This window comes from Glandiceps talaboti, chromosome 7, assembly GCF_964340395.1.
Source record: "Glandiceps talaboti chromosome 7, keGlaTala1.1, whole genome shotgun sequence".
Lineage (NCBI taxonomy): Eukaryota > Metazoa > Hemichordata > Enteropneusta > Spengelidae > Glandiceps > Glandiceps talaboti.
In genome coordinates this window covers 7108051-7120003 of record NC_135555.1, presented here as the reverse complement: position 1 = coordinate 7120003, position 11953 = coordinate 7108051, and the positions used below count along the sequence as shown (strand labels likewise).

At 35.5% G+C, this 11953-nt stretch overlaps 1 protein-coding gene across 1 annotated transcript; it reads left to right on the top strand.

The window, feature by feature from the left end:
* Positions 1-7664: 7664 nt before the first annotated feature.
* Positions 7665-10093, top strand: LOC144437171 (uncharacterized). Its single transcript, XM_078126052.1, has 3 exons — positions 7665-7834; positions 8483-8518; positions 9927-10093. Exons 1-3 carry the CDS (start codon positions 7685-7687, stop codon positions 10053-10055), a joined length of 315 nt encoding a protein of 104 aa, XP_077982178.1. The 5' UTR covers positions 7665-7684; the 3' UTR covers positions 10056-10093.
* Positions 10094-11953: the final 1860 nt, after the last annotated feature.

Here is an 11953-nt window from a genome sequence, read left to right as displayed (position 1 = left end):
AACCTCGATCTGACACAGAAGGAGAAGTCCTACTTGGCGAAAAGAGAACCTGATGAACATGAGAAGACATTCATCGAACTGGTGGAGTGTGGAAATGTGGAAAGAGTGAAAGATATCCTACAGGTACAATGTGTTTTCCATGGTTTTAATGGAGTAAACAAATTGTATACGCATTTTTTGTCTTCCTAATTATAAGAAGTATTGTTGTTTGTTTGTTTGTTTGTCTGTCTGTCTGTCTGTCTGTCTGTCTGTCTGTCTGTCTGTCTGTCTGTCTATATGTCTGTATGTATGCACACACGTACGTACGTGTATGTAAGTGCAACTTACCTACCCTATTATATATATATATATATATATATATATATATATATATATATATATATATATATATATATATATATATATATACATATATATATATTACTTTGGGATTGGAAGTACCTGTCCAACAAGTATCTGTGTGTGTGTGTGTGTGTGTGTGTGTGTGTGTGTGTGTGTGTGTGTGTGTGTGTGTGTGTGTGTGTGTGTGTGTGTGTGTGTGTGTGTGTTTCCCCAAACCGTGAAACTGCCCAATTCATGAAATGTGCAATGTAACTTTGCCTAGTTCATGGAATGATCAACCTTATACAAATAAGGGTATAGATTACGATCTAAAAGTGGCAAAATTAATTTTTGGGGGTTCTGAACTGGGGTGCTGATTATCGAACTCTATTAAATACACAAGCTACACTGAATTATAATAAAATAAGAATTGTGAAGTTATGAGTTTGTAAATACATGATAATAAAGTTGTTTGATTCCTATAATTATTCTATTTTGTGTGTGTCCAATAAAAGATGCTCATTTCATGTACTGGGCATATCTTACCGTACCCACTTCATAACCTGGGCAACACGACTACCTATTACATGAACTGGGCAAAGTTACCTACCCATTTCATTAATTGGGCAATTTCACAGATTGGGTGTAACATATATATGTAAAATGTCTATGTTGGAGTACACAATGCTCAGTACATATGTATGTAGAGCCGTACGGCCGTGTAAATAACAAGTAAGATACACAGAAGCCGTTACACAGTGTTTCACACTGTTAATGTTGCGATTATCAGGCGACTAATGGTGTAGTTCTATGAAGTTCCAAATTCAAAGTTCACAAATTCCATTTCACATGATATGGGTTCCACAGTGGAAGTTGGTCAATACATATCTATATCATGTCTATCAAAGTGGTATGACCTTTGCCTGGCAGAAAAGATATGCATCTTATATGCTGACAAATCTAAACCCAAAACTTCAGGTCATTAAATCGTGATGCAGACTGTAACTGAGAAGGGCATATTAAACATAAAAATAAAAATTGGCATGTCTGTGGGAGAATTTAATTACTCCTTTCTTTGGGAATGTTTACGTCATATCTAACAAACATGTTTTTCAGAAATAAGTTGCAAAACACTCCCCTGAGTTGATTTGTGTTTTGATATGACTAAGAAGGAAATTCAGAAATCGAAAAAAAAACGATGTTAAAATTAGATGCTAATGCTAGTACGAGCATTAGCATCTATTCGTGAGTCTGTAAGGAGTGATCGAGTGAGTGAGTGAGTGAGTGAGTGAGTGAGTGTGTGTGTGTGTGTGTGTGTGTGTGTGAGTGAGTGAGTGAGTGAGTGTGTAACATGATAATAAATCAATGTTACTAGAGACACAACAGATTCAACACCAACTATATTTACATTATTATAAATACTATTATATGTCACAAAACATCTTGCTTGTATGAAATCCTTAATATTGTTCCAAGCGTAATTATGAAAGTTATACAATAAATACGACAATGTCTAATGATTGATTTTGCATAATTGTGCGAGAATCACTAAAACTAATTGTTTTTACTATTCAGGGAGAACAGGTCGATGTCAATGTTGAAGTTCAATCGGGGAGAAATCGTATATCTGCATTGATGATAGCATGTGAGTCAAACAACTTTCAAATGGTAAAATTACTTCTTGAATACGGAGCTGAATTAAACGAGCCTCCAGGGACGGAAGGTAGGTTATAAGATCGATTAGTTCAGTAGGTCGTTCTATGTATATGTCTGTCTGTCTGTCTGTCTGTCTGTCTGTCTGTCTGTCTGTCTGTCTGTCTGTCTGTCTGTCTGTCTGTCTGTCTGTCTGTCTGTCTGTCTGTCCGTCCGTCCGTCCGTCCGTCAGTCCGTCCGTCTGTCTGTCAGCATGCATGCATGCATGCATGCACGCACGTCGTATATATGCACGTATAAATGTACTGATGTATGTATGTATGTATGTATGTATGTATGTATGTATGCATGAATGTATGGAAAATATATCGACATCCATCTGAAACAGCATCCCATAAAGTCAATGGCTGTACACAATTCCAGAAACTGTATCAACAAAGACATAACCGAATAGCTAATATAATCTATAAGAAAATCAAAGATAATAATGCTGGTAATGAGACATACACATACATTCTGTTAAAACCCACACTGTTTGACTATAACAATGAAACATTTCAGCACCAACACACACATCCGGACATTGTTGTCATCGACAAACAAATATACTTGGTTGACAGAAATCGCCATTCCTTTCGATGCACATATTTCGAAATGTCATGTCACTTAGTTTGAGAAATACCACTATCACTGGAAATAACTAACCATTGGTTTCATACTGAAGTAATATTAGGAAGCCTAGGCAATATTCACTACAGATTTTGTAAGCGGACTTATGAAAGCGGGGTTGAATAAGACTAATGCTAAATGTATTGCAAAATATTGCAGCATTAGTTCCATAATTACTTCTAGTAATAGCTGAAGAAAAAATTCAAGTATTATCACGACTAACACACAATGTTTGCCTTGGTAATATGGATAACATGTTTAAATGCAATTTGAAACATTTCCTACTTGATGCCGTGTGAACGCAATAATACTATACCTGTACATGCTTAATTAATGTACTTCGAAAATCAAGTAACTTGATATGCATGCATGCATGCATGCATGTTTGTTTGTTTGTTTGAAATTATTTGATGGTTCAGAAGGTTATTTGATGTCATTCTAAGGTTACTTAGAATATATATAAATATATTCCAATGTCTTTAATGACCAATCAGGTTATGACGAAAACATCAATGTTGCATCGCAGAGGGTGAAAGTGTACCGTGCCCTCTCAAGTCCAGCGTACATCTGCCATACAAGTACCAATCCAGTTTTGAAGGCCTTTAAAATGGCCGATCAGCTGCGTCATATGTCAGAATCAAGTGGAATTGACAGCCTCTATGCAGTAAGTACAACGATTTTGTGTAACATTGTTCCACAATGGCATTATGTCAAAATAGGGATATCAACTTTAAAATATACTGTTCGGATTGTTTTCTGTCAAACATTGTGTGGCTGCATAAACTGATGAACAGCCATGACTTTCCTTGCCTGTCTAAGTTTACCCTAGTCTTGCTGCTCGACCCCTCGGGCTATTCTGCTCACTGGAAGGCGACCGAAGGCAATAGGACCTTTCAGAAGAAAGCCCGATGTCTAGCAACTAGACTAAGTCTACCCTAGCGCTTGCTTACATAATACATGTCAAACTTGTTTTCACAAAATCATTTACACTATTCAGATTTGACAAAAATGAAAGGTTTAATGTCCAAGTGTGCAAATCAGGGAGAATTGTACTGTGTGTCACACAGTATATTGAAACAACACCATGCATACATTAATTGATTACTCACGTGTCACGTTTACTTGTGATTAATAATGAACAATATGGACATATACGTCATAAATGTGTCAAATCTTTTCCATTGACCTTGACCTCCATTATTAGGTACGTTTACATGTCTGCAGATGTACTGTGTTTATAGAAATGTGTTTTCAAGTCAGACTGTGACCCTTCACACTTCAGCGTCAAGGTCAAATACCAATAGTCCCCCAACTTCAGCAGTTTTGAATATTATACACACGTTTTTAGATTAAATTTTCTAGACAATGACTCATGACCTTAATCATCATCTTCAAGGTCAAAATGCATTTTCAGAATAAGTTTGAAAGTTTTGTCAGTAGAGTTAACATTCAAGTGTCTACCCCAATGTTATCAAATTTACATTTGCTGCTAAAACACTAACAAATAACCTTGACATTTATGTCATTTAGCAAATTGAATGTACTCCTTATCTCTGGATGTGTTATAGATCTAGATAACATTAAAATGCAGCAATGCATGCTAGAAGAGATGATTGTTTTGTCCTGAAATGTTAATATTTCTGTCCAGCCTTTCCATATTGACAGTTGATTTTCAAAGGTACATTGATCGTAATCTCGTGGGTAGACATTGCAGTGTGGTGTTATGAACTTCTTTACTGTTCTCGTCATAAATAGAGTTGGCGGTATATCTTAGAACTCCGAAGACATGTTCAGATTAAACGTGATATATGCAGTGTTTTAGCATTGAGTTGTACCACACCACCCCATTGAGAAATTAACATGGATTTTCTACTTGTGTTTTAATGTTTCACAATTCAGAAGGAATTGATAGCAGTGGCAGAATACCTGGACAAGTTTACTGCTAACCTTTTGAGCCTCTGTGAAGATAGTGAGGAAGTTTTGACATTACTCCATGGTACAGAACGATTAGAAATATGGGCTTGGAAAAGAGACAAGTGGATCATAGCAAGGGAAGCCATCGACCACAAACAAAAAAAGGTACATATGCAACATTTTGATCAGTTGAGTTTCTAGTGATATTTGAATATAAAGTGCTACTTTGCATAGCGTGTGGTCTATCGATTAGTTATTATATTAGAACTGACTAGTTTTATTGAAATACATTAAACTAGTAATTAAGATATAAGGTATGTTCTTCCTTGTATGGAGTGGCGATTATGTCTCCTTATTAGTCTGTGAGTGAGTACTCGAGTGAGTGAGTGAGTGAGTGAGTGAGTGAGTGTAGGTGTCTGTCTGTCTGTCTGTCTGTCTGTCTGGTTGTCTGGCTGTCTGTCTGTCGGCAGGTTCAATAAAAATGAAACTTTACGCACACACATAATATATAAGTTTAGAGCTGATTTCCTGTTTTGCGACACCATCATAATAGTTTGCATATATATGAAATTGAATGGGATTTTATTTTGATTTCACCTTTTCTTTTCTCAGTTTGTTAGTGAGGTGACTTTCCAACATGTACTACGTTCTGTATGGTTAGATGGTCAGCCTAAGTGGTCTGAAAAAACTGGTATTCTGTGGACTTGTCTCTATACCCTGTATTGTCTCGTTGTCTATGGAGCATTACAACCATTGCTAGCTTTAACTCACATCTGCTTTCCTTGCTCCCCCTTCTCTAGAATCATTAAATCTCCAAAAGGATCATTCCTAATGCATGCCTTTTCATACTGTGCATTCATTACTTTTGTCATATGGCATGCCCTTTTCGATATGGCGTATTACAGATTAACTCCAAGTGTTATCGAATGGTTTATCATTATTTGGGTAATTGCACTATTTTGGGGAGAGCTACTTCAAGCAGTTAATAGAGGTATTTACTATTACATACACGACTTTTGGAACATTTTGGATATTGTGATGTTAACGGCTTGCATTTCTGTCTTCACGATTAATTACTTTGGTTACTGGATGCAACTTTCGTACAGAGCATGGTTTATAATAGATAATCTCCTGGCATTTGTTCTAACTGTTATATGTTTACGTTGCATACAATATCTGTATCTTCATCGCACACTGGGTTCTATGCTGCTAACATTTGTTGAGATGAAAGCTGATGTGTTTTATTTCACTTGCATCTTTGCAATGGTTGTATGTTCCTTTGGCTTCGGGCTATTTTTTCTTTACACTGTGAGTGGTTATGTTGCAACTTTTGAAGAGAACGTATTCGCAAAGTAGGTGTTCGTAAATTGTGCTAACATTAGGCTGTGGGCAATATTTACAATAAATAATTCCCCTGCAATGTTTCATGGGAATATTCAATACTACAGTTAAAGCTGAAACTAAATTCAGAATTCTCGGCAATGTGTGACAATGACATATATCTCAAATCGATAGAACTGTTTCCACTAGATGATTTGGTGTATTTCACAACAAGCTATCTTTAATAAAAAGAAGTGGAAAGTTACAGTTACTGGGCGTTTATAAATCAAATAATGAATATAACTAGAATTAAGTTTTGAATTTCAAATTGTACGAAAATAGATATAAATGGTAACGTATTAAAAGGATCCCTTAAACTTGAGCAAAGCATGATTGGAAATGACCCATGCTTGTAGCTTCACAAATCTTGAACCAATGGCCACACGATGTTAAGGACAGCTGTTGAAATTAATTCAATAATTGCATGCGATATCAGTAAGTTTTAAGAACAATACTGTGTACAGGTTTGAAATGTTTGGATAATAAATTGTATTATATTGCAGCCTGGCGTCAAATCTGGAGACGTTGGTATGGGCCATATTTGGGAAAGAGAGCACAGAGAATCTGGAGATTCAACAGAAAACTCCAGATCAAGAAACAGTAACAATCTCTATAGATAACTATACTTTGGTGTACACGTACACGCCAACAGATTTTTCGAAATATTTTTACATCTACACTACTATGGGCTTTATTCTGTATGGCTTCTTTTCTATGATATCCCTATTGGTCCTTCTAAATCTCTGTATAGCTATGATGTCAGACACATATACAAAACTACAGGTAACTTTGACCATGATTTATTTTTTCTCAAAAGCTATTTATGAAAAAAAAAATGAATTTAATCAGATTGGTTCAGTGCTCATATGATTAGTTACAATACTAATAAATGTAATACCTCCCGTCCAAAGACTACAATGTAAACATTGTAACACTGTAGTATAATTAGTTATAATATATGATAATATATTTGCAATCTCTATGGTAGCAGCGGAATGTGTAAAACACGTTTTAAATCTACTTTCTACTGATCAATGGACCAGAAAACATAACAGTCCGCACAGTCAAACCACACGGTCAATTGGTTTATGGATCAAAACAGCTGTCCGTACAAACCCATGGAGTTGTTTAAACTTTATACAACACCTCTCAGCGGTGCGTCTTGAAGCTGTGGTTTACGACGATGTACGACACATATTATGTCTTTTGCCTGGGGTTGTTTAACACAAATATCAGACATTCGATCCCATCGAAATCTTCAAAACTCCAGGCCCAAAAATAATTTAACTATGTAATATGTTATGTAATCTAATATTATAATTATGTGGTCAATCCTCAACAATAATTATATAGTCTTCTAATCCACCCCTCTGATCTGATACATGTCATCATTCTTAGTAGATCTTCAAATGGAACTTCACCTGTGTTGGTAAACCATAGTATTCAATTTAACTTTCTTCCAAACACGACTTGAACATTTTACCTGAAATTTTCGACTGCACACTTCAGTCTTTGTTAACTATTGACCCACTATTCAGTACATTTGGCATTATGGACACGTGAGCCTAACAATGAGTCATAGGTGCCTGGAAGTTTAGTAGATTCGTAGTACATATTTACAAATTCCGTAATTATTTTAAATATCCACTTGGAAGTAAAAAAACAGTGGGCTGTCAAATAACTACCTAAAATTTTAATCTTGCCATAGGAAAACATTGATGTCGAGTGGAAATGTGTTCGTACTTCGATGTGGATGGAGTACATTATGGGACCTGTGCTGCCAGCACCATTCAACCTTATCCCGAATTACCTCAGTATAATAGGAATAATAAAAAGATTCCGAAGTATTCTGAGAAAGGTGTTACATAACAAAGAGGAGGACGAGGAGAAATTTGAGGTGATTTTCTTTATACAGATTTGAAATATTGCACAATAAACATTTGAAGCAGACTTTTGGATATGATCGTTTGTGGCGAGCGTATAGTATGGTCTCGTCTCCAAACATGTAGCTTGAAGATATCATCACAAACGATGTCTGTACGATTACAAGGTAGTGATGGTTACCCAAGACATGCTCCAAGATCATTAAGGTCGTTGAATGATTTATCCAGTTAATAGCTTGGATGAATACCTGTAGTAGTTAAGAATTGATAAAATGTACTGTTTAGAGGTATCATACAATCATTGGAAGTATATAGAAAATGTACATTATACACATTCATACTTTAGGTGGCTAAAATACAGTCACTATACTAGTCTTTGTAGTTTATAGGGAGCTGTGTAAGACCTCGTTGCCAGTATAGTGCATGCAGTGACTGCATACCACTCATGAGACATAGACGTTTGTTTACGTACCACGACGTAGGGTTTTAACAGGACGGTTTTCTTAATATCATATGGAACAAGTCGTGTACCGTAACATTCAAGGCAACAAATGGGTTATAGTGTGATGTTTCCGAACCAAACTTAAATTCAAATCCGCCCCCCCCCCCCCCGTTCATTTAAAGACATAACGTACATATTTTTAATTTATGCTTTTGTTCAGGGTGAAGACTGTACAGATGAACTCGCCTACAATGAGGTAAAACTAGTTCTATTTTTTGTCCAATATTTACGTTTTAATCTATATGTACACAAGGGTGGTTTTTGATTATATTTTCAGTACAAGCTTAAAAGTAATTCGAATCCATTACAATGTAAACTGTTATTTTGTCCTATTATGTTAACAATATTCAACTGTCCATCTGTCTTGTGAACATTTAACGTATTAACGATCATCGGACATTCCTATTTCATACGTCTGTCCATGTCTAACCAGGACGGCATGTAGCTGACACCTATTAAAACTACAACTATAAAGATAGAATGTCGTACATGATATGTATCTTGGATTTCTAAGCGTGGTGACTATATGTCAACTATGGAGTCTGATCCGCAAACAAATATCATATCTTATTCGATCAATTCATTTGAGAAATTCCTTAAACGAGCCTTCATGGAAGTGATGTAATGACGTATGAAGGAAAGTAGATTGCACCCGGATTATACACAAATCATTGCCATTTAAACGTTTGCCTTAAAGGATAAACTTTATTTTAAATTGTTTTATTTCTGCAATTCCAAGGCATTAAGTGTTTGAGTTGTTAGTTGAGATTATGATCAACAAGTTGGAAAATACCTCATCTAAAATTAGTAAAGAAACATAAATGCTTTTCCAAAGTATTCATTTATAATAGACACCACACTATAATATCTATATGACATACATGGCATAGTACTGATGTTTTTGCGAGTATATTCATTAAGCTGCGTGCTACTATTGACAATGTACACATATCCTCACATTTGGTGAATAAATCACGTGTGCTTGTTACGCCGCTCGTTTCCATATTACATACCAGTCATGATGTCATCAATATATCCCAATCTTGACGTTCTCATTAATAATTAAAACTATATCGACTAATTGGTGAATATCAAAATCATTCAAATTATACAGTCCTATCGGTCATATCTAAGGGTATATACATCTTCGATATATCCAAAAGGTATATATAACATGACATCTTAGCTATATCCATCATGGTATGTGAATCGTATAGCAAATTTATAAGATATTGATATATTGGTAATTATTAAGAATTATTCAAATCACTGGTGCAACATGCAAGCCACGTCAATGATATATATTATTTTATACTACACATGAAATATTCATATCTTGAGTTTTTTCCTTTCAAGCCTTATTTTTGTCAAAGTGATTTGTTACTAATCGACCAATTATCATTTGTCTCAGAAGGTTAATGCCGCTACAAACTACTTTTATGAGTATGTCTACCTTAAGCCTACAACTTAAGGCTACACTTGTCTCCATGCTAATACGATGAATGGTTACCATCACGCACAGAGTTAGGACATCACTCAGTGCTAGTCACAATGTGTCATTTGTTTCATTTCTGATTTTTTTTCCATTGTCATTTCACCCACAGTTGATGAGAATTCTTGTGATGAGGTATACTCGGGCTCACTTTGAGATTCGACAAGATGAAGCGTTGGAGGAAATAAGCAGAGGAAGTGCTGATACAGACGAAAAAGAATGTAGTGGTACAATGATCTAGGGACCGCGCGCAATCTGAAGATTAACACCAATACTACTAAACCTAATGTTAGATGTACACACAATGAACGTTGTTAGGTACTGTTTAGCAGTGCAAGAGGGGTGTTATAACAATTGGATCTGTCCATCTGTCCGTCCGTGCATCCTTCTTTGTGCGTCTGTGCGTGCATCCATTCGTAATATATGATATATCTGACATGCAATATATCCAAATTCAATTAAACCAGGCACAAAACTGACATGATATATATAAGGGACATTATGCACATCACATTGTTCTGCGACATAATTTGACCGAATGATGGCTATGTTTGCAGCAATCTTTATTTAACTCAGACTGTTCCATTCATTTATTAGACAATTGTTTTCGATTTTGTTGTTCCGGGAATGATCACACATCTGACCCTATATAATAGATATTCTCGTTCAAATCTCGCACTTGCTACTTAGATCACTTCTTCCTGAATTTTACCTTCTGAGTGAAAATTGAAGCACAAATATATATTTCATCCATTAGTTGTAGAAGTAAAATGTTTGAGGGAATAATGTATTCTACGAATATTTATTTTCGGGTTCTATGGATAATGTCAGTCAATTTTGTGTCCTTGGAAAGAGACAGTCAGTTAGATTATAGTATCTATTTGATTTCCCTCTTTACTTCTGACATAAGATTCAACACATCTTATACCATGCATGAGCCAGGTTCAACAAGAAAATATGGAATATATATATACCCTAGTCGTTCTACGTCATTGGTTCTGCTGGGCTGTGTTCGAAATATGACTCAAAACGCTCAAAATTGTCAATACTTTCCCCGATTTTTTTATATTACTGGCGATGGTATAATTACATTATTCCCCAATATTATTCTTCATTTAGTCGGAAAAAACTCATGACCTAGGGGTTGTCACTACGAGTTGCTAGACGAGTATTGACAAGGGTCCCTTAGGCCACTCCTATTTCACCTGGATACCAACCTGATGGTCAATGTGTGGAAGGAGAAAAAGTGCCAGATTGATGATTATTTATTCTGTTAAATGACATTGATTAAAATAAGAACTTTTTAGTTTCTATTTTTTACTGTTTTGGATTGTTTTTGTTTGGGAGAAATTAGAATGAAATGGTTTCATTCTTTAAAAGATATTCACATCTATTTTTACAGATGTGTCTGGCATGCAGATTATGAAATTCGAGATCCACACGAATGTGTCATTATTTATGAATGTGAAACAAAATGTCACAGTAGGTTTTCTTGGAGTGTGAGTGGATGGATGGATGGATGGATGGATGGATGGGTAGGTTGTAGGTAGGTAGTAGGTAGGTATGTAGGTAGGTAGACAGACAGACAGACAGACAGACAGACAGACAGACAGACAGACAGACAGACAGACAGACAGACAGAAAATCCTTTGTTCCTTTTTTTGTCTCTTGTTAAATCCGTCACGTATAATCAGTCAAGGATGTTTTTTAAATGATCGATTAGTATCATACTTTACCTTTACATTTTTATTATTAAAGAAATATACGCTTCGAGGGTCTTACGATTATTCATATATTATTATTGGATCAGCACAGCACAAATCACTGTGCATATAAGTGATTAATAAGAAGGTTGACTGACATGTCAGACGATAAATAAGCAAGCAAAATGATTTATGACCTAGGGTGATATACAACGCCATCAACCAATAAGCATGCACGAAATGATGAACTAACTCATTAGCAGCTTCAAGAATATGGCGTGATATTTTTATTATATCAAACCAAAACAATCGGCATTTTTTTAGAAACTTATTTACAACAATACTGAGCTGCATAGTAGTACGAGGGATTAGACATAAGCTGTAGCATAGACTTGTCATGTGCTGTACAGAGTTAGCATGTAATGAATAGTTTTTT

Bases quoted from the DNA above. Each gene is read 5' to 3' on its own strand.
- LOC144437171 (XM_078126052.1), top strand. From the start codon at position 7,685: ATGTGGATGGAGTACATTATGGGACCTGTGCTGCCAGCACCATTCAAC. The intron at 7,835-8,482 runs GTGATTTTCTTT...GCTTTTGTTCAG, and splicing joins AGGACGAGGAGAAATTTGAG to GGTGAAGACTGTACAGATGA. The intron at 8,519-9,926 runs GTAAAACTAGTT...TTTCACCCACAG, and splicing joins ATGAACTCGCCTACAATGAG to TTGATGAGAATTCTTGTGAT.